The sequence below is a fragment of the Ceratotherium simum genome, chromosome 20, assembly GCF_057802395.1.
Source record: "Ceratotherium simum simum isolate JZ-2026a chromosome 20, ASM5780239v1, whole genome shotgun sequence".
NCBI lineage: Eukaryota > Metazoa > Chordata > Mammalia > Perissodactyla > Rhinocerotidae > Ceratotherium > Ceratotherium simum.
This window is the reverse complement of record NC_141919.1, coordinates 2,596,085-2,622,510: the sequence shown is the minus strand read 5'-3', so window position 1 is coordinate 2,622,510 and position 26,426 is coordinate 2,596,085. Positions and strand designations below refer to the sequence as shown.

The following is a 26,426-nucleotide window of genomic DNA, read 5'->3' as shown; positions in this document are numbered from 1 at the left end:
TTCTTATCCACCTGAAATCCATATATTTGGGTTATATCACCACTTTTTATTAGAAATAGGTGTCTTAACAGAATTTCTAGTACTTTGGAAGGAGTTGGATGTACTAGAATCATAGCATGTCTTTCAGCTGCACTATTAGCATTCTAGCTAAGGGGAGTTTATTGTTCCAATTTTAGTCATTATAATACAGTCCTGTTTAATATTGCATGATCCGTGGGTTGCCATAAACTTGGTACAAATTGGAGTGCTGATATAACATGAAATGAAGCGCCTTGTCTGAATGTTGCTTTTGTTTTGCATTTAAAAAATTAGTATGTTGACATTTGTCACTGATGGATTTCATTATTTGCTGAAAGGGTTTTAGGGGGTTTGACAGCATGAATGGTTCGTCCTACAGACTTGTGAGAATTGATAAAAGCATCTTTGTTCTTTGTACAAAAGCACAACAGATATCTTATTGATGGACACACAAAAAGGGATGGCTTATGTAGCTACAACATAAAATAAACCAAGAAAATAATTTTTGAGTTGCTACTTATGCTTTTATGTGATTTCTTCCTCTCATCCTTTTTTTTCCTGATTAACGAATGCCTTTCATTCATCTCAATGACAAACTCAAGAACAATCGCTGATCTTTTAGTAAATTTAAAATATTGGTTTCTTTATACTCCACTTTCATATTGTTTATGAAAGGTGGTTTTAAAATGTTATAAAAGCGGTTATTGTGTAGGGATTGCAATAAATAACTGTCCCGAATTCCCAGATAACAGAGAGATAAGGTGGAGGAGTCAGCCTGTAGATCAAGAAACTGGAAGTTGCATATAGACAAGAAAACTTAATTTAAAATTCTAGTTTAATCAAAATAGTAAAAGTACATGTTCTTCTGTCATTTCTTTTCTGTAGTTATATTGAGATGGACAGCCTTGTCATTCAAATGTACTGGCCCTGTACGTGTCATTGAGCCCTTATCGGAAAGCTGCTCACCTCACACTTTTGCCCCACCCCTGTTAAAACTCATCATAAAATATACTCTGGCAAACACATATACACGCGCACGCACACACAGACACACACAGACACACACACACACACGACTTCCAGTAAAAGCCGTGATAGAAAGCTACAAGTAGTGAAATCTATCACTGATCAGATAATAACACCCATCACTAACAACTGACCACACTCAGACTAAAGCAGTCAGACACTGTGCAGAACCATCCATCACCCCTGTCATTTTGGCGGGGAGTGGAGAGCGGAGCCTCTTGGGGGAGGGGCTGCAGAGGCCAGGAGTGAGCAGAGCATAAAGCAGGGGGGTGCAGAGCCAAACATGACCCAAAGTTTCTACTGTGGAAACACAGGAACCAAGAGAGGGAGAGAAGTGAATGATTTAATACAGAAGGAAAGGTTTTGCTTATTGAATGTCACCTCCTGCTAGACTGTGGTCTCCACGAGGACCCCAATCCTTGTCTCTTTTGTTCGTAAATGTGTCCCAAGCACCGAGCACAGGGCCTGGCACTTAACAGGCATCCAGTATTTGCTGAATGAATGAATGGTTCAGCATCAGTATCTGCCTTCTATGTCCTCTCTGTCTAACCCAGTCTTGGACCAAGAATTTATGTTCTCTGAATGAAATCACTTTGTAAACCACGGAACCAAAGCTGGTCACACCGCATGTGTGTTCAGAGTGGTAGTAGAAAGAAGAGCTGCGCTTGAGTTCTAGCTCTGCCATGCATGAGCTTGCTGTTCCAGGTCAGTCTTTTCCTCTTTCTGAGTCTCTATTTTCTCACCTAAGGGAAAGAAGCTTCACAAAGCTGTTGAGGTTCCATTAAAAAGAGAAAGAAAAGATGAATATGAAGGGCCTTTAAAAATTATAAAGGTATTACTATTCACTTTATTAATTGAAGGATTTCTCTTTTAGAAGGTCACTGATAGGAGAGTTAATTTAGTAAGGAAAATACAAACACATTTGTGAGTGACATAATGGTATTTTAAAATCAAACTTAATTGATTTCCCCAAGACACTGGGAAGAGCTGAATCTTGCAGCCACGTGTGGAACACGTGGACAGTCCTGCTTTGTGACTTCTGCATGCTGCTTTTCAAGTTATCCCTTTGCTACTACCTCGGGGTCCTTTCTGCAGAGGAGAAAGCTAAAGAACTGAGAGATCTATTGTTGGCCCCTGTCCTCATGCAGAGTGGCTTCCCAGAGTTCCAGGGTGCGGGGTCTACCACAAAGTGTGATTAACCCCACACATCAGGTTGTTTTCTGTGGGCAAAGGTATAAGAGGGAAAGGCCTTCCTGGTTGTGTGGCCCTGACACACACACATACACACTGCCTCTCCAGAGCTTCTTCCCAAGCAAGATTTTGGGCCTCAGGGTGTCCACAGGACAGGACTATTCTCCCTTCATCCATCCATGAACCTCCATTGCAACAAGCCCTCTGCAAACTGGAATTCGAGGTACTTTCTCCTCTGAGCTGCTGATAAAGGTGCAGGTAATCGGCTTTGTGATGGCAGCATGGTATAGAGAGTGGGCTGCCCTGGAAATCCAGGGGCCGAAGCTCAGTCCCAACCTGCTCTGAACCTCAGTTTCCTATCTGCTATTTGAAAGTAGGAATTACACCAAATAAGCATCAAATGGCTTTCCAGCTCTAAGACTTGCTACTCCAGGTTTCTTCCTTTCCAACTGATGGAAATTATTTTCCCCACTTTTCCTGAGAAGGGAAGTATAAGACCCCAGGCTGTCTCTGACAACTGCCAAAGCGGCTGTTTTTTAATGGAAAGTCGGCTTCCTTCTCTGGTTGCTTAACATAGCAGAAGCTTCTTGAGAACAGAGAAGCCTAATGTTTCCCTCTGGCTTTTTGACGTCATTTGCCTGTGGGTGGGTTCCCATCCGCCGCCACCTCTCCAACCACACCAAATTTTATTGCACAAATTTAAAAAACACACCTTAGTGTGGCAGGCCACCTAAAGAAGCAATTTAGCTCAGGAGCCCTGCTGCTAAGCTGTGGCCAAGAGAGCTAGTTTTGGTCCAGTCTCGTACTGTGCCAGGATCCCGTCTGGAGGAGTAAATTAGCCATCCTCCCTGCTCCCGGCCCCCTGCCAATAAAAGCGGAATGTTCACTTTACACTAGCTCATGGGGGATTTGAAGAATCAATTCTAAACACAGACTTGAAAGCACTTAGCAGTCTAAGAGAGAGTGTAAGAGGGAGGGACTAACATTTGTGGCATGTTTACTGTGTGCTGAGTACTGGGGTGGCACTGACTTGCACTCTTTATTCAACTCGGCTGTATAATCATCATACACGAAACTGTCAAACAGTTGGTTTTTAGGCCACTAAGAACCTAAAGCTTATCAAGAAGATGGTGGACAAGCAGAGGGAAAGAAGGGGAAACCAGACTTACTGTAAACACCCAGGAAGCTAAATGTCTTTGGCATACTTAACACCATCCGTGCAAAGTTTAAAAATCTAATTATGTCCATTTGTAGTGCACAAATATGAGGCGTTGGAAATAATCGGTTAACACAAACATTTTTTCCTTTTGGTGCCTTCGAATGTCAGAGAGTTCAGCTGAGTAATTGCAGATCTAGCCACTGATAAATAACAGAGATGTTAATCTTATTCCAATATTTTCCTGTCTAACTTGAAAATAATTTTGCCGACCCTTCTAGTACGTGTTTAGGTGATTAATTCTAAAATGTGTAATAGGTGGTAAATTCAGGAGAACCGAACTTGGTCGCCAAAATAAACAGCATTGCCCATGACATTATGGAATAAAAACACACCCAGCTTGGTATTGCCTGCTTTGAGGCTTCCATCACCTGGTAACGTGAGCAGTATTCACAGTGAGACACGTGTGTGAAAATCACGCCACACAAAAACTGTGACTCAGGTCTGTTCTCAGAAGAACTGAGGTAATGGCTATTAATATTTTATTTCATACATTATAGTGTTTGCAAAAGCAAGCACTATAGTTAAGGTTAACTGCATTAATGCTCCAGCATAACCCAGTTTTTCTTTATGCCAAACTTGCTTTCCACAGATGTGTTCAACCCAAAGGTGAATTTTCAGAGCCTTAAAAAAAATGAATGAAAGAACAAGAGAGAAAATTTGAAAACAGGTAAACCATTATAGTTACACAACTGTGAAAGATATGACACTTTTTATACTTAGAAAATAATATGAGATATTTTCTTGTTTGTTGTAATTTTCCTCCCATGTGAAACCAGTGAACACCGACAACAAACCGATGTGGTTGAACCTTTCCTGAAGGGTAGCCCTTTGTCAACAGAAGAAGAGGCCAAGTCTTAGCAGAATAAACGTCTTAGTAATCAGCTGCTGTTACGTGGTGTGACATCCATCTCAGAAGCATTTTGTGAACGTGGCATATACTGATTTCTGCCCTCAGTCACCACTCTATCTTTGAGTGAGTCACCAGTTTCAGGCAAGGGGTCTCTGTTGGTTCTTCTGTGACTGGGATTTTATAAAACAATTTTGAATAAAATGTCTTGCAAGACTTAAGTCTGATGTGAATTAGCTGTGGCACACAGGCAGCTCTCACCATGTAGGATGAAGGACACTGGCTCTCTCGGTCTGTGTCTTCTCATATGTAGAATATGAGAGGTGGGTCTCTGAGATTCCTTCCAGATGAAGTGTCCAAGGATTCTAGAACCAGTCTCATACCTTCCCCAACTTCAGTGCTAGCTCATCTCTCCGCCCTGGGACATCTCCCAGCTGTTGTGGCTGTGGCAGAATTGCTGTGAGCCAGATTCTGCACAGCCCTTGGAGTCTGCATGTTCCTGCTCCTGCTCTTCTTCCCCCACCATGGACTAATTTTCTTCTCCTTGACAGTGCTCCCTATGCTCTCACCTTTCTTCCTCACGTCCAGTCCTCCATCAAAATGAACCTGTTCTCTTTCCCAGAGCCTTTCCTTGCAGCTGGCTAAACAAATATGGCATGCATGTTCATCTTGTGGGGAGCAGCTAGGAAACAGTGGGCTCTCTCCCACTGGGCCCTGAGACCATTTAATGCCTTAATCCGTTGGGGTTGACTGCCTTTCGGAGGAGTCAGGCATCTGCGGCAGGCTGGTTGGCTGAAATCACCCAGTTGGGATTCCAGCTTCTCTGCAGTGATGTCCCAGCCTCGTTCCCTCTGGCTTGCAGGTACAGACGTGGGTCTTAGGTGGCCTTGCAGCATGCAGCACATCAGCTCCAGATCCACTTGGCCTCCCTCAAGGCCTGGGGGTGATTGCTGTTCCAGTCTCCCTGTTCTAGCCACTCCTGCTTCTGCTGTTGACTTCAAGATCTGCTTCTAACCTAAGGCACATGGCTTCACACTGAGCAGGCAAAGGACAGAGGCGGTGCTGCTCTGCCTGCTGACCTAGGGTCCTGCTCCTTCTGAGGACAGCACAATGTGATTTTCCCAGGACCTGTCATCTACACTTTTCCATAGTAGGATGCAGCAGCATTTCTAATTTTCTGTTGCTTGAGAAGTATGGGAATTTCCCTAGATCTTGTGGCAGCTCCTGACTTTTCTGCAGAGAAGGGTCTTAGGTGGGGGAGGGACAATCTTTTAGGATAAGCACTATGAAAGTGCCCAATTTTGGAGGTTGAAAATGGTCAAATATCAGTAGTTTCATGTGGTTCATCCTGAAAGTTGAAAAGATGAGGAGGGTCAGGACCTTGTCCTGATGTTATATTTGCCTAATAATATGCTGGGTTTTGCTTAGAGTATTAAGTTACAGAACATCAGTATTCTACATCAAAGAATATTATTACAGATGCTGTTATTATTTACTAGTACTTATGCTGTTATTGTGACTACTATTACTTGAGATCACTTTAGAAACAATTAATAGAGGTGGAGGAAACGCTAAACCATCCCTGGGAATCACCACTGCCCTGGCCCTGGCCCCTGGTCTTCTGCCTTTGGAACTAGTTATTTGAAATGAGCTCTCCCTACTCCCGTTCTTGTCTTGTTTGGCCAATGTAGTTAGTTTCAGAGATGAGAGACGTTGGGTGATCAATGGCCTCAGACGATGTAGCTGCCGCAGTTTCATTTTCAAAATGTCATGGCAATAAAAAAGCCATTTGCTAATAAAAAGGGTGGGGGGCCGCACCAGTGGCGCAAGCGGTTAAGTGCGTGCGCTCTTCTGTGGCGGCCCGGGGTTCACCGGTTCGGATCCGGGGCGCGCACCAACGCATTGCTTGGCAAGCCATGCTGTGGCGGCGTCCCATATAAAGTGGAGGAAGATGGGCACAGATGTTAGCCCAGGGCCAGTCTTACTCAGCAAAAAAAAGAGGAGGATTGGCAGATGTTAGCTCAGGGCTGATCTCCTTACACACACAAAAAATAAAATAAAAATAAAAAGGGTGGGATTCATTGATGAATCGCACTCATATCCATGTTGTCACTGCCTCACCCAGATTTCTGAGTAGCCACTGGCTTGATGTCATAGCTGAATGATGTCATTTCAATCATAACATAATTTTCCAGCTGGCCAGGATGGAAAAGGGGCTTATTATTGTGGCATATTTTCCACTGTGTCTGAAAGAGAATGAAGCAGACGTGGATATATGACAGTATCAGTTCTGTTTTTACTGGTGCGTCTGAAGGATACAAGGTACCTTTCACTTGCAATAGAAATATGACTCTATGGCAAAAGCAAATTAAAAAAAAAACAAAAACTTTTGCTCAAGAGATTTAAAAGAATATAGTGTTGGGAACTGGCCTGGAGTATATTCAACTTGGAGGGCTAGGGGGCATTTCTTATTTCTGGTCTGATTTCTATCCCTACTGACGGCACTCTGGCTTAACCTTTGCCTTGATTTCTCCAAAGAGAAAATAGAGACCTCCAAGATATTTGTGTGTTTGTTTGTTTTTAACTTTTTATTGAAGTACAATACTTGCAGAAAAGTGCATACGCATCTTAAGTGTTTAGCTCGTCAGATGTTCACAGACTGAACATACCTCTGTAACTAGCACCTGATCAAGAAACAGGATGTGACCAACACCCCGAAGACCCCTGTGCCCCCTTCCAGTCACCTCCCACCCAGTACATACAAGGACCAGTGTCCTGATTTCTAGAAGAATAGTTTTTCACCTACTGAGAACTGTGTCAGACTTCTGCCCAGCAGAACTGTAAAATGATAAATTTGTGTTGTTTTAAGCCACTAAATTTGTGGCAGTTTGTTGCAGCAGCAATAGAAAACTGATATAGTGATGCAGCTGGTAAGTGAGAGAGCCCCGAGTCAAACCCTGGGCTCTGTCCCCAAATCCTGAATTCTTAAAAACCACCATAATATATATTTCTGCCTTTAGCATTAATAGGTTTTCAGTCTTCTGTGGAGGGTAAGAAAGCAAAATATAAGTCCAAACGCCAGTCAGCATCAATTTAAGTTGGGTAATAGGTAGAATGTGTCTTTGACATATCCATACTTTTCCATTCCATAGTCCGCATGTTCAGAATGTCTCTTGTCTAGAAAAATATAATGTGATATGTTATTAACAGTTCAGCGTGAATTATTTTAATGTATTAACCCTTCCTAAAGTATTTATGGTCTAAAAGAAGACCTAAGGAATGACTCTTTGATGTTTAAGAGAAAGAGGAATACACTAGAGTGCTGTAGGAGACCCCGTGGGTTGATGAACCCAACACTTATATGCAAACCCCTTCTTCTTGCCCTCCTCTATCATAGAATCAGAAAAAGCCAAAGATCCTCTTTCCCATGCTATCTTATAGCTGGGGATAACCAATGAGTGGAAATCCACTATGGGCTTTCTAGGAAAAGTTTTGCTTTCCTGATGAAAGGGATAGATGTTGCTGGCACAGCACTCCCTGCACCCCGCTTTTTTTCTATGTTGAATATGAAAGTGATGCCTGGAGCTGTGGTAGCTAACTTGTGACGATGAGGTGGCAAGCATGAGGACAAGAGTAAACATGGTAAGGATGGTAGAGTGGGAAAATAGAAAGACCTAGAGTTCTGGCTGCATTGCTGGGTCACTGAACCAACCCCAACAATCACCCTCCTCCAAGGGTCTTATTACAGGAAAGAAAAAATCCTCTCCTTGTGTGTGCCAGTGTTAGTTGTCTTTTCTGTTACTTGCAGCTGAATACATTTCAAACGCATCCAGATGACTTTCAGATCACAAGAAGGCAACCACCCAGGAATGGGGCCGTGGGCACTAAGAATTATTTAGATGGAGACGAATTCCTGTGATCCTCCCCTATACTTTCACTGTGGTGAACACATCAAGGAATGATGGATCAAGGGAACCATCCCAGAGAAAGGAGATTTAACTATAGATATCCAGTAAACCTGGTACATTCCGTTTGGAAAGAAGAAATGCAGGGCTTGTAATTTTAAAGGAAAAGATTGGTTAATACCAGGAGACTTTGGAGAGCAAAAGCTTTTATTCATTTATTTTGGTTTCCGGTGAGGTTTATTACCTTTTAAAGGGAAATGCTGTTAAGTTGAATACCTCTGAGAATACCATCTGTCCCATACTTTCTAGGACCACCTTGGAAAATATGAGGCATCTTGTGCCTTTATCTCCATAAGCATACCGTATTGGTCTATTCATGGAGTCACAATTTGAGACTAGGAAAAATGGCAGTTGTTCTTAAAAGATCAGTTATTTATGAACCCCCAATAGCCAGGTGATCCCTTATCCTTAATGGCATTTATTGATGCAGATGAGCACTTTCAAAAATTCAGAGAGAGATTTACTTTGTCAGCGACTGCTAAGAAGATCTCCGACTGGATAAAGATAACTGGAGCAGGCTAATCTTTTTCACAAAGGTGGTGATATATGCTGTGGCAGCTGAATGCTCCTTTACAGCCGCGGGAGAACAATCAGCGAATTCATTCATTTAATTCATGAATTTTCCTTTTATTTACACTTTAAACAAACATGCCAGTTGTTTGCTTAGCTAACAAGCTCTGCCTTCATTATAAGCTATTAGTGACTAGTAATAACTGAAACTGTGTTTGGATTTCAAAAATACAATAATTCTGAGTAATTCTACCCTTAGTAATATAGAATTTATAGTGACTGACGTGAACTAAGCTGAAGTTTGTGTCTTTGCCCTCGCCATAAAGAAAGAGTTTGCTAAACCATTTCATAGCCATAAACAAGGTTGATGGTAGAATTTTTCGTAAGAAAAACTAAACAGGAGGTTAAATCTACGTGCCTATAAGGAGTCCGGCAGAAAATATAAATGAGTACATGGACAGAGCATCCTCTAAGAAACAGTCTTCTCTGCCCACTTTTGATGGCGACATGGATAGAAGAAGTATTTCACTTTTCTCTTAATCCTGCTATAAGAAAGGGGAAAAAAAGGCACACACATGATTATAAATGGTAAGTGGACTTAGCCAGTGGTGGGGAGGTAGGAGGGAGTGGACTCTGAAAGGGCCAGCTGCAGTTGCTACGTGGGAATGTGGGCCTAGTGTGGCTAAATCTTTCAAATTTCAGATAGAATCAGAAAATCTGGATTTCTAGGTGAAGTCTTTCCCACTTAGAAACTTTGGTGATGGATTTTTTTTTTAAGTTAATACTATGCAGCTGCCACACTGTAGATCAGTGGCTCGCAGAGTGTGGTCCCTGGACCAGCAACATGAACATCACCTGGGAACGTCATAGAAATGCAGATTCTTAGGCCTTGCCCAGGCCTATGAATCAGATTTTTTGGAGGTGGGGGCCCAGCGATCTATTTTAACAAGCCTTCTGGGAAGGGTTGCCAGATTTAGCAAATGTTGTATGGGACATATACTAAAAAATCATTCATTGTTTACCTGAAATTCAGATTTAACTGGTGTCTTGTATTTATCTAACAACCCTCCCTCTAGGTGATTCTGAGACATGCTGATGTTGATCAAGCAAAACATGTATAGGAGCCAGGTTGCCTGTGTTTGAGTCAGCTTTGACAGGTACTAACTGTGGGATCTTGGACCAGCGATGTAACTTCTCTGGCTTAATTTACTTGTGTCTAAAATGGGGATAATAATAATATCTCCCTCATGGGATTGTTGTTAGAATTCAATGAGTTGGTGAACAGAAAGTACTTAGAACTGTGCCTGGGAAAGAGTAAGCAATGTCTAAGAGTTCACCGTCATCATTATTTTATTTTTTGTCTCCTTTTTCTCCACCACCACCACCTCCATCATCCTTCAGTTCTCTTTTCCTAGATCTAACTTTGATGTAGTTATAGAACTGATTCTGATACCCTACACCCTAAGGTAGCTCTGGTGCTTGTTCCTACCAAAATTACCTCCTGCTTTGAAAGCTAGCTGACAGTGTGGCTGTCTGGCAGGGGAAACTCGTGTTTTCTTCCGCACCAGTATCTGCTTCCAGGCCTCGTTCTAACAGTCTGCCAGGCCCTGCCATGTTCGGGCCTATAGCTGCACAGACCAGCCTTTCTCTTTGTGTGTGCCTTCCCCAGCCCTCAGCGCAGCACTGAGACATATTTCTGACTACATCTTGGGTTTTCCGATCTCTGTAGCACCTGACTGGGATGTGGATGCTAGCTTTCAGTTGTGGAAGCAACTGATGCCCCTCTCACCAATTAATTTATGAGTGCTCTTTGGGAAATCCCGTCAATTTCTTGCTCTAGACAAGGAACATGGGAAGACTTGATTTGTGGATCTAAAGAGTGCTCACACTGTATTTCAAAGGAAACTGTAACCACACCGTTCTTACTAAGGGTGGTGCAAGCTGCCAAAATATGTCCCTTATGAAGCAGCTTTCCAAGCTTCCACGTGGCCACAAATAACAGACTTGTATATGCAACGAAAACCAACTGGATGAGCTGTTATGGTTCTCAGTTGTGCCATTTTATTGTTGTTCTGGGAATGAAGCGAAATGCATTATTTTATTAAATAAAGATTTTCCCTGTATCACAGTGGGGGCTAATTTTATTAGCTCTTTTTATAGGAACAAACATCATCACCCTGGTTGGGGAGGATTGGAGCAGGGGGATCAGGGAGTGGAGAGAATCACATTTTGTCATCCATGTGTGCCAATGGAGGCTGCCAACATGTTTTAATTGGTAATTACTTACCAGAAGAGTTCTCCAAATCCTGTAGAAAATGCACAGCTCTCAGTTTATAAGTAATTTAGCGATGATTCAAAAGACATGTTCAACTACAATAAATATAGTATGGGTGTGTCTCTGGTGGTCAAAACACCGGAGTGTTCAATAACTTCAAAAAAAGTTATTTCTTTGTTATCTATGAGAAGCCAGAGATTCCTTAGATTAAACATGTACCTTAAGATTCAGAAGGAAGGGGGTCTAAATCTAGTTGGAAAATTCAAATACTGGTTTTCCCTCTGATACTTTAGCTTTAAAACCTGAGACATCCACTTGCAGCTTTATTTAGCTTTTTAGATGAACATAACCACTACATACCAGCCTCTGCCACCTGCCTCAAGTAAGGTAGCCTGAGTTAGGTGAAGCCAACTCCTAATCATTGAGCGCTAGCACTGTCTCCACTTAGCATGCAGGGCTGAGATCTAGACAACGGTCTCTAAGGACGACTTGCCCAGTGACGCAGAAGAAAGTGTCCATCAATAGCTAAGCACTCTGCAGAGGTGGTGTGTGTGCTTTCTAGAGCCAGAGGTAGTCTGTTTTGTCATTGCTGTGCTATTATTTTTCCCATTAGCGGTAGGCCAGGGCCAACACTAAATAAAACTATGAAGCTGGCAAAAATGTTTTGATGTCCCCAGTGCCACCCCTTTTTCCCTCCTTGTGCCTCACTGGGAGCTGCCGCTCTCGCCCAACTGTCATCTGTGCTCTGCTTTTGAGCCTTTTCCTGTTTTCCATGAGCACCCATACGGAACCCTGGTAGGATCTGGGCCTCAGTCATTACACCTCAATGTGCAATGAAACCGTAAGCTTCTTCACCTCAGATAACTGCTTTAAACCAGAGGTTATAACCTGGTAGCTCCTGTCCATAGGTTTGCTTGCTTTGGTGTGCTGTTTTTTAAAGTTGTTGTCTACTTCCTTCCTGTAGTGACCTATTTCCCTATAGTACTATCATGTCCTTAATCTCAGTGCTGCTTCCTTCATCTTGTTTCCCACTTCCCATCTAGCTGTCTACTTCCTTTTGTTATCTGCTTCCCTCATTTTATCTGTTTCCCACCTCTCATTATCTACTTCCCCCATCTCCTTATCTACTTCCCTCTATTGTTATCTACTTCCTGCCTTTTGTTATCAGCTTCCCTCTTCTTATCTACTTCCTTCATCTCATTATCTGCTTCCCTTATCTTTTTTATCTACTTCCCCCATCTCATTATCCACTTTCTTCGTTTTGTTATCTACTTGGCTTGGAGATCTTCTTGGAGTTTGTGACCTGCTTTAAACCATCTCTCCGTGAAAAAAAAATAGAGAATCTTTAGGGCAGTGAAACTACTTTGTGTGGTACTATAATGGTAGATATACGTCATTATACATTTGTCCATACCTATAAAATGTACAACACCAAGAGTGAACCTTAGTGTAAATGATGGACTGTGGGTGATAATGAAGCATCCATGTAGGTTCATCAACTGTAATAACAAATGCATCACTCTGGTGGGGGATGTTGATAGTGGGGGAGACTGTGCTTGTGTGGGCACAGGGGACATGTGGGAAATCTCTGTACCTTCTGCTCAGTTTTGCTGTGAACCTAAAACTGCTCTAAAAAATAAAGTTTATATAGGAAAAAGAAAAGTCAGGCTTTAGCAAAAATGGATGGGAGGTAGAGGCCAGGGAAAGGTACTAGGCAGTCTGGCATGTTGCCCTTCCTGGGCTCCTGGAATCCAACACTAGGGACTGACCTAGGCACCCTTGCACCTGCTTGTCTAAGCATCTCCTTGCAGTGTTCCATGAGGGACTCCTGGTATGGGACATGGTTAGGAAGAACTAGGTATTGTGTTCAGAAATTTAGGCTCTTTGGGGGCATCAGCAGTGGAGTAGTGATGTTCCCCTCACTCTGCCCCCTCTCCCTTCCTTTCCTTCTCTCCTTCTCACAAAGAAGAGGCTGAAGCTTTGCTGATCACAAGTCTGGTAATCTTGGGCCAGTTCTAGCTGTGACATGGATTTAGGGAATAGAAGTCCCAGGGGATGGCTGGTAGCTTCCCTCGGGTGGACTCTGAAGATGGAACTCCAGGGAGACAAATGATCGTTGCCCCACTGGGCTTGAGCTGGCACAGAGGGATGGGAGCCCAGAAGTCACGGGTCTGAACCCAGTGACCCTGGGCAGGATGAGTCAGAGTAAGGCTTCAGGGTCAAGACTGTGTGAGTAAAAATACTGGCTCCATTACTTACCAGCTATGTGACTTTGAGCTAGTCACTTTACCCCTCTGTGCCTCACTTTCATCATCTATAAAATGGGGATAATAATAAAATCTATCTCCTGAGGTCATGGAATAGATTAAATGAGATGATGTATGTAAAATACAATGCCTGGTGCATAGCAAGCACTCAAGCAATACGAGTCTTTAGAAGGAGACTGTGTTTTTGGTAGAAGTCTATGGAATGTGGCCCTGGGGTTTCCCTCACTTTCTGCTATACTGATGTTGGCAGTTTGAGCCAAAATTTATTTAGATAAGTGAGTAGGTATTTTACTGCCTATGCTATTCAGAAGTTTAAAAGGAAAACTTATACTAATGTTATATATAATGTTAGCCTGTTCTCTCAAGCCTAGATCCCCATGTTGATCAGGTGTAGTAAGTTTTCTTCAAGTTTTTAGAACTGGTTTCCACCTCAGCTACTGAAAGTCCCATTGATACTGAGCCTCTTAATCTCAAGTTCTTATGCCCAATGCGCAGTAAGCCCATCACTGAGACATGGTGCTTGGGGATGAAGAAAGGTTTATTTGAATTGGCCAAGATGAGAAGGTGGGAGGATAGGTTCTCTCAAATCTACCTTCACAAGAGAAGAGATCAGAGGTTTTTATAGAGCTAAGGGGCTTGGCAGGAGGAGTTTCGGAGAAACAAAGGGCTAATCCTTTTTTCTTTCATTCCAGGTAAACCTTGGGCAATCTGATTTCTAGGCATCAAGGGCAGCTGGGGGCTGGTTATCTGGTGATTGTAACCTCCTTGAAGACATTCGTTTTCTTCTGTAAAACAAGCTCATAAATCCTTGTGACCCTTGAGTCACCTCTCAGGTTAAACAAGAAAACAGCAAATTAACAAGATTAACTTATTTTTATCTATTTGTGTTTTGGGAACAAGGTCAAAAGGTAATCCTATTCTTTTTTTTTTTTTTTTTTTTGTGAGGAAGATCAGCCCTGAGCTAACATCTGATGCCAGTCCTCCTCTTTTTGCTGAGAAAGATTGGTCCTGGGCTAACATCCGTGCCCATCTTCCTCTACTTTATATGGGACGCTATCACAGCATGGCCTGACAAGCAGTGACTCGGTGCGCGCCTGGGATCCAAACCTGCGAACCCCGGGCCACCGAGGCGGAGTATGCACACTTAACCGCTACACCACCAGGCCGGCCCCAATCCTATTCTTATTGAATGTTGACAGTAATTCACAGGTACCTGGCTTCACCATATCCCTGAAAGAACATTCCCTCATCTCCTAAGGCTTCAGTTTAAAGACTACACTATGTGGCATGGCGGGATGCCCAATGAGGAAAATGGAAGGTGACTAGTCCTTAGTGAGCAGTCTCAGAGCCAGAGGGGAGCAGGGGCCCTTCAGGTCATCTGGGCCACCCCTTTGCCTTTGAGACAACAGATGCATCGCCTACATTGGACTGCAACCACGAGAGAGAGACTAAGGGGTTCCATCGCAGAGATGAAGAAGCGGGAGCTGAGCATTTGATTTATAAATGCACTGGTGGAATTGCTGGCATATATCACATCACACCTTGTGAAGGAAAGAGAAAACATGTTCTGAAGCTAAGAGAGGGATAACTATGATTTGTCCTTCCTTTCAGATAGCCCCAGGCTACTATGAGTCTCCTTTTCAGTTGTCCAAATTTTAGCAAGTAATTAAGTCATGCAAGCAAAAGTTGCTTTCGTGTGATTATGAGACCCTTAGAACTATCCAGTTTGACTTTGGAGGGAAAGGAGCCTCAGTTTCCCTTTTTCTTGGTTCCTCCTTCCTCTCTGTAATGGACACTGGGCTCCAAATGTTATTGAGATTGTGAAAACTTTGAACCCGTAAGTTCAAGCTTGATAAATATATCATGTCTGTTTCCTGGACACACCTCCCAAGGATCTGTATGAAAAGTGAATCTGCTCCCCCTCGGGGGAATTGGGATGTGCTCCAGTACAAGGGGAGGGGTGGCCTGGGGCTCTTCTCGTCCTTAACCAAAAGCAATTTCCCGTCCTCTTGATCCTACCCGCAGCCTGCTCTGACCTGCTGAGGCAGCAGCACGGAGCCAGAGCCGATAAGTGCTGTACCTCTCCCTGGGCAGCAAGATGGGCCACGCTGGTCACGTCTCCCTGGACAGAGCAGAAATAAATCACACACCAGCCCCTACTTAAGATCTGATGAAATTCTCCATTTCCGCTCCAAATTGAATTCCTCCCAAAGGATTGGAGCGGTTCCTCAGAGTAATGAAGGCACTCCTTCCTCCCCTGCTAGGAGCATGTTTTAAATTAATGGATACAGCCTTCTAATCTGGATGGGGAGGTAGCTTTTAGGAACAGTCTTGAGCAACTGTTTTCAGACCAGAAATGATATTTTTAATCTCGGAGTGGCAAGGCGGCAGACATACAGCACCACATGGCCTTTGTCAGGAGGCAGGCCTGCGGGTGGTCTCCTGGGAAACGACGAGAACACATGTCCTGCTGTTGCTCTGCCCACCCCCCTCCTCTGCCCTGCTGTCCTCCTTGACCACTTACAGCGAAAGAGAATTTATGGGGGAAAATATAAGCCAGAGGCCTTGTGCTTTTTGACAGTTGCAAATATTACTATCCCATACATCTCTTATTTGGGGAAAACGATAAACTCTGTGATTTAAAAAAAAAAAAAAGAACCATTTTTAGGATGAAGATGTCATTGAAGTGATTATCTTCCGTCCTCTGTAATGATGATGAATCAACAGTTGGGCATTTGTAGAGGCAGTTGACACAGGCCTTTTCAGGGAAAAAGAAGAAAAAAGAAAACCCATCTTCAAATGGGCCTTGTCAGAGTGAAGACTGATGGCCTGCTGGCTGATTAGGACCATGATTACTATTCTGAGACGAGGGAATGTGTGAGGAGCCCAGGAATGAAACTTATAAATCAAGGTTAAGTGGGGAGTAGAAAATTCTAGACATTCATTCTGTTTTTTTTTTTTTCCCTGTGAGGAAAATCAGCCCTGAGCTAACATCCGATGCTGATCCTCCTCTGTTTTTTGCCGAGGAAGATTGGCCCTGACCTAACATCCGTGCCCATCTTCCTCAACTTGATATGGGATGCCGCCACAGCATGGCGTCACAAGCAGTGCATCCGTGCGCGCCCGGGATCCGAACCTGAGAACCCCAGGCCGCCAAAGTGGAGCACGCACACTTAACTGCTTGAGCCACCGGGCCAGCTCCATTCATTCTGTTTTGAAGGTAGCTTGAAGTAGATTATCTGTTGGTAAAGGACTATTTAATATTACTCCTTGAAGTGAGCTTAAGAGCGTTATAATTTCTTCACTCACTTTGAAAAAAAGCAGTTTAAAAGTTATACTTAACCTGAGAAATTCTGACATTTAGGGTCAAAAGGAGAGGAAGAAATTCTCCTTGAAAGAAAATTCTATTGGTCCTTTTATGTCAGAATTTTGTTAACAACTCTTGAGAAATGTTATCAAAACTTCACTCCGTTTCTCTGATTTAGTTTTAAGAAAGAAGCCATTTGCTTCATAGGGAAATATAAGCCCAGAGTACCCCGCCGGTAAGCCCCAGCCTTAGAGGGCACACTCCATTGCAGGAGGGTTTGGGGTCTGGCTCTCAACTGGAAAATTGCTTTTCAGGAAGAAGATCATGTTTTCCATTGATCATAGAGTCATTTATATGAAGTGAAATGCCCTTCCTTCCGATCCAGGAGAATGTTTAAGCTTCAGTCTTTCTCAGAGGACAGTAAGAAATACATTTATCCTGGCTAGGAACAAAGGATTGAGGATGGGAAGGGGGAATTCAGGTGGGATTCCAGCAGTGTCAGCATCTGTCCTGAGCCCAACCAAGCAGCACCAAGGCCAGGCTGGATTGTGCAAAGTGCTGGCGGTGGGGAAGGAGGTCTGGTGGAGACCACAAAGACTATTGGAGGAGAAAATTAAAGGGCAGGGAGACGAAATGCCACCCCCACACGGCTGCTTTTGTGCATTCCTTCAGGCCCTCGCAGACTTCGATATTTGCATAAATGGGCCTCTGATAGGCTTCCACACTGCGACAAAACAGCAGCGAGTGGTCACTGTGGACAGGGCAGGCTTTTTCTTCATGAACAGCCTTGGTGCGATTTCACAGTCATCAGCTTGTGTAACCTTCCTAGGCTGAATGGACGGGTCAGCCATACAGTCTCTGTAATTACGTGGGCACTGTCTGTGTCTCTGGCCAGCGGACCCATCTGATGCAGGCTTGTCTGCAAGCCTGTTTACAAGGCCTGAAGTTACTTCTGTTTTGTTTTAGCCAAAAGGGTGAAGTGCTGCCAGCAGTATGTCTGGAATGTTATTTACTTGGTACATTTCTGTGGCTTTTCTTTGTAGCACTGCACATGCCAGAGCAAGTGGTCATTTACTTGAAAATGCCAGGTTGCAGTTTGTCTTCTCAACGGGTGACTTTCTCAGTAAGAGGAATGTTAGCTCCTGGGCCTCTGAGGTCCCTCCCTCCCTCCTTCCTTTCTTACCTGTCTTGTTTCCTCCCTCCCTCCCTCCCTCCCTTCCTCCCTACTTCCTTCCTTCCCCCCCTCCTTCCTTCCTTTCTGTTTTTTTTCTGTGGCAATGCTCTGCACTACTGTTGGTGCCTGTTGCATTGCACCATGTGTCCTGAATGCCCCAATTGCACTTTTAATTCCTGGGGTTTCTGGTGGACTCTGCCAAGAGCCTGGCAGACACTTTTTCGTTTGCGTGCCTGCGCTGTTATTATTTCACATGAAAGCTGTCTATTTTGGCACACATGACTCTGAGCTGAATGGGTGATGTTGGGTGGGGAGCTACAGTTGGGCTTTCTCTCCTGGTGGCCATGGGGGTGGAGGACAAACCTGCGAGCAGTCCTGGCTTGTGCAGAGCTGACCTGACGGCAAACAAATGGCTTTTGCAGGAAGAGCCAGTGTGTACAGTTTCTTAATTTGGAAGGTTTCACAACTGTTTTTGTTCAATTTGATGGAGGAGAGATTTTTTTTAAGAGCAAATTCTTCATTAGTAAGACTGTAAACAAGTCCTGGATAAACGATAAATGGAAGCAATAGGAGGTATTCTATTTGCCTCTTCTTTCTTCAGCTTCCCTTCCTCCCATTTCATCTATGTAATTCTGATCATGGTATTTTGGGTTTTAAAACAAGGTATGGAAAATGAGATTAGATAAATCTCCCCGGCTGGTGCCAGCCCTGGGGCTGTTTGCACACCTGGGTGGGTTAACACCCAACTCTCTCTCTCTCTCTCTCTCTCTCTCTCTCTCATTTTGTTATGTCATGTAAATGTAAAAACATCTACAAATAGGAGATGATACCATTGAAAATCTTTGCATTATCTCTGGAGACTCAGCCTTTATCTGAGGCTCTTGGAAATCTCACTGGTCCATGGCACCTGTTAGTTTGTTAACTCCATAACCAGCCGCAGTCTGAAGTGGAAAAATTTTGGTTCCTTACTTCTCAGCTTTTCCTGTCCTGCTGCATGACTTCTCAATTTGTTTGTAAACTGCTTGGAGTTTTGGCTGAAGGGTCTTCTTGGAGCATTCTCTTGGCAGCATGGGCTTCACATTCTCACACCTGCTCTTCTTTTACAGTCCAGAATTTAGAGTAAATGCTTCCAATGCCTTGGTAATTTCTTCAGTGTAAAACTTTGGTGCAGGTTACTTATTACAGGTAATAGCTGTTTGATGACGGAGACAACCGCTTGGCAGAAACAGCAACCTGAACTGCTGCCAGAAATGTAAACTGCCACTTTATTTATTCTAAAAGCATCTAAGCTGCAAGCCTTTCAGTCATGATCCAGCATGCACATGACAATAATAGGCTCGCCAGGTGGAGAAAGCCGCCCCATGGGGCAGCCACGAGGACAGGCTCTAACAAGACTGTGTATTTTTTCCCCCATTATCCACAGCCCACACATCATCTTCCTCTCTCAGAGCACCCTGACAGGAATGAGCCATCTCTGTGGGACCCGTCTCTGCCATGAAATTGCTCACGCCTGGTTTGGCCTAGCTATTGGGGCCCGTGATTGGACGGAGGAGTGGCTGAGTGAAGGGTTCGCCACTCACTTGGAAGATGTATTCTGGGCCAGAGCCCAGCAGGTAGGTTAAATGTGGTTTCAAGCATTTCCACTCCCTAGAGTCAAATTCTAGTCATAGTCATTTGTTCATTGAACAGTTATCTCTGAGTGCTAATTATGCACCAGGCAACTGTTCCGTTTGCAGGAGAGAGCTGTATAAAGGAGAGAGGAAAATCCCTGCTCCCCGTGGGGTTCATGATCTAGCAGTAGGAGAGAGAATAGACAGAAAAACAAACATATCCATAACAGGTCAGGTGGTGACGTGTGCTGTGAAGAAAATGAAGCCAAGAGAGGGTGCTGGGGAAGTGCTGTTTTAGAAGGCACTAATAGAAGGCCTCTCTGATAAGGGGACATTTGAGCACAGACTTGAAGAGAAGGTCATGCTGTGGCATACTCGAGCACTCCTTTGTGGTTATGGTTGTGGTGATATTAACTGTGTTTTGTTTTGCCTTTTTAATAATGAGATTAAAAGTTAAATCAGGAGTCACAATCTCAGATGTCTGTTGGCAAGTAATGAAGAATGAAGCAGTTGGTGTTATAGATTAGGGAATGGTGAGGACTGTGGCAAACTGGTAGTTGTTCCTCAGCTCTGACCAATTGTTGTCGTGTTGAAGGGAGGGCTCAATACAGCCTGAACTTCTAGTTTTTTAAAGGAAGTTATAAATCTGGATTTTTATGTGAAATTTACTAATTTAAAAAATATTATACAAACCTAATATACCCAGAGGCCAGACCTGGTCAACATGCTCCCAGTTTACAACTTCTACTTTAAAGAACTGGCCACCAGTTCTAATGAGGATATGGCAACTAAACTGCTTTCTGCTTATTTTCTGGTTCCTAATATTTGGTCACTTCTCTTCCCTACCACTCCCACCCCTTACAGACTGGACTATTTAACATTGTCTGAAATTCCCAAGTTTGCGTATACCTGTATGATTTTGTTCCAGTTTCTTCTGCCTGTTGAAATTCTATTTATTTTTCACTAACCAGCTCAAGGTCACTTTCTCTGGATATCCCAGGCTGATCATTCCATTCACAATTCAATACTACTCTTCTAGAAATTTTGAACTACCAGAGTATTTGGTACTTATATCTCTTTTTTCCTCACTTTTTCCTTCTTCCTTCTATCTTCACAAACAGACCATGACCTCTTTCAGAATGGAGCTGTGTTTTACTCCTCCTCCCATCCCCTTCACACCTTGGCTGTAGAGCTAGCAGTGTGCACATCTGTGTCCCCCGCTACACAGAGATCCGGGAATAGATGCCACATGGCAGATTCGGGAAAAGCAGCTGGGTTTGGAGACCAGGCTTAGAATCCCAGCTCTGCTGTTCAGTAGCTGTGTGAGTGTGGGTAGGTTATGTATCTTCCCTGAGCCTCAGTTTTCTCATTTGTAAAATAGGTATAAGAATGCTTAACCTTGCAGAGTGAATGAACTTAGCACAGTGCCTGACACGTAGCAGGCATTCAGCAAGGGTTAAAAAGGTATAATATGTGCCTCTGTCACCATCCCTTTCCTGGGGTGCTTCTGTCCTGAGACAATGAGATTTATGCTATTCTTAGTAATCGTGAGTGTATTTCAGGCATTTGGTGACAATTTCTCTGTCCTTTATCTCCTGCATCTGAAGAGTTCTCCTTTACCCTTCCCCCTGCCTGTCCTTGCAGGGGGTCACTCCTGAGTCTCTTTGCTTGAACCCTGCCTCTAACTGCCCTGAAGCCATCCATCTCCACTCAGAGAGGCATGAAGCTGGCCTGGCTGCATCTCAGGAGCTGCACATCTGCCATGTGTCCATTCTGTGCTAGATCTTTAGGGATAAAAGGATGAGTACAACACAGCCCTGCTCTGAAAGAGGTCATGGTCTATTGTGAAGATAAGAAAAGCACACAGTGGAAGGAAAAAGAAAATGAGTGAGAAAAGAGAGGGAAATGCCAAATATTGTGTGAGTTCAAAGGTGGGAGAGGCCAGGTCTGAGCAGATCCAGAAAGTCTTTGGATGAGGTGACTTCTGTTCGGGACTCAAAGGGAAAGTAGGAGCTGAGGTTGCTCTGTCTCTCCTTTTCCCCTAACCTGGCGTTGGGGACAACCTGGCTCATCATTCTTCAAGGTGCATGCAGTAACTCTTCAATATGTGAACACCTGAACGCCCCTGGGACAAAGTGGCCATTCTAGAACCAGCACAAATTTTGGAAACATTTCCAGAGCACATCCATCACTCTGACCCCTTCTTCGAAGGGTGAGTGAGACTGAGCTGCTGCTGGTCCCCAACAAGGGCCTGCAGGAGACATTCCAAGCAAGAGAGGAACACTCTTCAGGGCAGGGAAGGGTGGGCGGCCTCGCAGGACTCTCCTAGTCACCAGCGGGCTCCACTAGTGAAGAGGGCATGAAGGGACATTGGTCACTTTGCTGCCCGGGAGACTGCGCTCTGCAGCACCAAGCATTAACAAGCACTGCAAAGTAGGGGAGTGGGAAATCATTGAACAAGGAGTAGAAACCGGCATTCTGCTCAGAGTGGCATCCGTAGGGAGAAGTGAATTGAGTTAGTTGCAAGATTGAATCATATAACTTGTCATCAACCTGGATAAAGTCTAAACTCCTTCACAGGTGTCTTAGTCAGCTCAGGCTGCCATAATAAAATCCCACAGACTGGGAAGCTTAAACAACAGACACTTGTTTTCTCACAGTTCTAGAGGCTGGAAGTCCAAGATCAAGGTGCTGACAGGCTTGGTTTCTGGTGAGACCTCTCCTCGCTGGCTTGATGATGGCCACCTTCTCACTGTGTCCTCACATGGCCTTTCCTTTGTGCACACGTGGAGAGAGTGATCTCTGGTGTCTCATCCCCTTCTTTTTTTTTTTTTGTGAGGAAGATCAGCCCTGAGCTAACATTGGATGCCAATCTTCCTCTTCTTTTGCTGAGGAAGACTGGCCCTGGGCTAACATCCGTGCCCATTTTCCCCCACTTTATATGGGATGCCGCCACAGCATGGCTCGACAAGCAGTGTGTCGGTGCGCGCCCCCAGGGGGATCCAAACCAGTGAACCCCAGGCCGCCACAGCGGAGTGCGCGCACTTAACTGCTTGCGCCACCTGGCTGGCCCCTCATCCCCTTCTTATAAGGAGAGCAGTCCTGTTAGATTAGGACCCCATCCTTATGACTTCATTTAACCTTAATTACCTCCTTAAAGGTCCCATCTCCAATACAGTCACATTTGGGGTTAGGGTTTCAACATATGAATTTGGTGGGGACACAATTCAGTCCATAACAGCAGGGCACACAAAGTCTATTGATCATCTGGCCTCTGCTGGCTTCTCGGTACCTCTGTCCCTCCCCGGTTGGTGGCCTGCTCCTTGCCCGAGCGCATCCTTCATGTTCTCTAAACACCTTATGCTCTTTCCAGGCCCCACGAGCCTTGCACATGCTTTCCCTCTTCCTGAAATTCCTGCTCCCCTGGCTGACTCCTGCTTTCCCTGGGGACCAGCTCAAGCCCCATACCTCCGTAGGAAAGCCTTCTGACCCCGTTGGTTGGCAGGGGACATCTGGGTTCTTCCTTAACCTCTTCTATCAGTGCACTCTGATGGTTAGTCCTCTTACATGGACTCCCCCACCCCTGGCCACCTCGGGGTAGGGTCTGTGTCCATAAGTCCCCAGGCCTAACAGACACTCAGTAAATATCTGTTGAATGACCTATTAGGACCTATAATTTCCAGAAATGCCTATGGATACTGACATTTCCCTCCCCAGTGGAAGTTCTGCTGCCCTCCCTTACGGAGATTATAGCCGTGGGAGATTATAGCCGTGGGGCCTAGCGAGCACATAGAATGACAGCAGCCGATTCTGACCAGCAGGGTAGAGTGTGGTGGCCTTCCCCCTCCCCCAGAGTGAGTCCAGGCAGTACACTGTTTCTGGTTATGTGCAAACAGAATCATCTGGGTTGCATTAGCAGGCTCCACTGTAAACAGCCCTTAACAAAACTGAGGGCTGGGAAAAATAGGAGGTAAATGGAGGAGACGTTCCCCACCCTGTGCAGAAAGACAAAGCAGGAAAAGGGCTGGGTGGAATCAGAGTGGAAATGGTTCTCTAGGGAAGCCTGCTCTCTCCAGACCAGGGGGATGGGGTGGGGAGGTTCTGGGACCAGGGGCACGAGATTGAGCAGCTGGTTCTTCACTTGAGGACCTAAGAGGCCCCTTTGGCCCTCTGATACTTTTCTGATGGGGCTTAAGGCGCAGCAGGGAGGCCGTCTGAGCCCTCCCCGCTGAAACAAAGCCAGCCGCTCCATTGAGCAGCTCTGACTCTGCACGAGGACAACAGTGACTGTGTTTTGTGCACGTGTTTTTCTGTGTCTGTCGCCCAAGCAGCTGGCCCCTCACAAGGCCCAGGAGCAGCAGGAGCTGAGGGCTTGCCTGCGCTGGCATCGCCTCCAGGACGAAGTACGGAACTCCCCTGAGGAGATGCAGGTGTTGAGGTAAAGCACATCTGATCCTTTGCCTTCTCCTCCTCTCCGTCCTGCTCCTCGACTCTTTCCAGGCATTTCCGGGCCATCTATTCAATCTGCTGTGTTCCCTTTTAGATTCGGTGGGGCTAAGTTACTCATCCTCCCAGGGATGTGATGGTTATGTTGTGAGTCTTTCCCAGTGTGGGTTTGAATTTGCCTTCTGACATTTTCCTGGTGTCTCCATTCAGGAAAAAACTAGCACTGGGCTATTTCCGGGACCAAATTCTTCGTTTGAAGTTCTAATAGTCAATTTATGTGGTGACTGCGAACTTGGAGAAGGTTGGGGTTTGGTAGCCTGGCAGACAGTAACCCTTTAAAGCCAAAAGAAAAAAACCTTTAGGAAAATATTGATTCTTAAGTGTTTAGTAGTAACAGATGTGTGTGTCAATGGGGCCTTTTGTTCCAGATACATCCCAGCAGGAGGCCACTCCTGTGCCATGGGAGGATTCTACTCCCAGCTCCTGCATTTGGTTTTCAGTGTGTCTTGCAGCACTTGTAGGACTGCTTCTTACCATTTTTCTTTGCTTGTTTTCTTCACTTCTCTAAATAGTTGTTTATCTGAAACCTGGAGCCTAGGCCCCAGGAGCACTGTGGTTGCTATGACAACAGAAGCTTTCATCCTGCCCCCTCTTGACTAGGGCCAAGTGTTTGGAATCTGCAGTCAGACGGGGTGGGTGGGGGGTGGCTATCCAGGAATGCCCCCACTTTACTTTTGTGTGTGTGTGTGTGTGTGAGGAAGATTGGCCCTGAGCTAACATCTGCCAATCCTCCTCATTTTGCTGAGGAAGACGGCCCTGGGCTAACATCTGTGCCCATCTTCCTCCATTTTATATGGGACGCCGCCACAGCATGGCTTGACAAGCGGTGCGTCAGTGCGCGCCCGGGATCCGAACCGGCAAGCCCCGGGCTACCGCGGCAGAGCGCGCGCACTTAACCGCTTGCACCTCCAGGCCGGCCCCTCGCCCCCATTTTACAGGGCAGCCCTGAAGGTGAATCCACCTCCTGGGTAGAAGCGTGCCTGGACCAGTTCTGTTGTTGTTGTTTGTTTTTAAATAAGCACCCCCACTCCGCAGTGACTGCCCATTGAGGGAAATGCTGAGCTCAGCCTGACTCCAGGGAGACTGGCTAGTGCTTTTACGTGGCACTGAAGCATGGGGTGTGGCTGCTCTTCCCACGGAGAAGTCCCCTGCTTGCAGCTAACTGCACTGACTCATCCATTGTTTAGGAGAGCCAGAGCCAGGAGCCCTGCATTCTCCACCCCACGCCACTGTTCGCACATCTCTTCACTCAGCCAGTGGGATGGCTAAACTCATGACCAACATGGACAGGGTCCCTGCTCTCACGGGGCTTCCACTTAGTGAGGACCCTGTTGCGTGCATAGCTTAGTTACAGGTGGTGAGAAGTGGCTCAAAGGGCATGCAGTGATTTATAGTAAGGAGACTGAGGAATGCCTCTCTGAGGAGCACGAAGTTCCTGAGGCAGGAGGGGCTTGGTGTGCTGGTGCTCTGGGGACAGAAAGGAGGGCAGTGTGGCTTAAGGGCGGGGAGAGGCAGGCAGGAGCCAGGTCAGAGAGCTTTACTCCAAGTGCAATGGAAGCCGCTCCTAGGCCTTCAGCAGGGAAGGATCATGATCTGTCTTGTGTTCAGTGCTTCTCTGGCCACTGTGGGATGGACTAGAGATCAGATGGAAAGCAAGGAGAAGGGTTAGAACGTTGCAGTAGTCCGTGCAAGAAGTCCTGGTGGTGGCACAGTGACAGACGCAAGAAGCAGACCTATTTGAGACATGTTTTGGCGGAGGAAATGGCAGGTCTTTGGTTGACTGAATGTGGAGAAGAGGGAAATGAGAGTGTCCAGAATGACTTCTAGGCTTTTGACTTGAGCAGCTGCTTAGATGGTGATGCCATTGGGTGAGAGAACAAAGACTTTGAGAAGAGCAGACTTTGGAGGGAAAAATAAAGATTCCAGTTTTCCATGCATTTAGTTTGAGATGCCAAATAGATTTCAATATTAAGAACTCAGTGGGGTCTACAAGTCAGGAGCTCATTGGAGAGATTGGAACATTTGGCCTATAAATACTTAAAATTCTGGGCACATTGAAATCACCAGGGAGAGAGGAAAGTGAGAGAAGAGGTTGAGAGGAAGATGAGGAGCCAGCAGAGGAGCTAGGGAAATCAATGTAGAGAAAACCCAGATACTAGGGGTCATGGAAGCCAGGAAAAAAAGTGAGTCAAGGCGGTGGGAGTGGGGTGTTGGGTGCTGCTGAGGGGTGTGTAAAAGGGAAGGAGAGAAGTGACCTTTGGGTTGGACCACGTGACAGATGTCATGACCTCGACATGCATGCGTTTATTCCTGAGTGGTGGAGAAGGCAGCCATATTGAAGTGGGTAGAAGAGTGAGGGGGAGGGAGGTCAGGAAGCAGAGACGGTGAGTGTGGACTTGGTGAGAGAAGTTGTGCTAGGAGGGGAAGCAGATGAGAGTCAGAAAGGTTTGTTTTAAGGTGCCTGACGCAGGAGCATGCTGATGAGTGAGCTGTATAACTGTACCAATCCCA

At 45.2% G+C, this 26,426-nt stretch overlaps 1 protein-coding gene across 7 annotated transcripts in view; it reads left to right on the top strand.

Moving 5' to 3' along the window:
• The window catches only part of AOPEP (aminopeptidase O (putative)), a 348,826-nt gene that overhangs the window by 167,699 nt on the left and 154,701 nt on the right, over positions 1 to 26,426 (top strand). For 6 of the 7 annotated variants that reach the window (XM_087444291.1, XM_087444290.1, XM_087444287.1 and 3 more), the window contains 2 exons: positions 19,223 to 19,412; positions 23,741 to 23,847. The exons of the other annotated variant lie outside the window; for it this stretch is intronic. In XM_087444291.1, the coding sequence (XP_087300417.1) occupies positions 19,223 to 19,412; positions 23,741 to 23,847 (297 nt within the window). The remainder of the gene's footprint in view (positions 1 to 19,222; positions 19,413 to 23,740; positions 23,848 to 26,426) is intronic. 7 annotated transcript variants of the gene reach the window in all.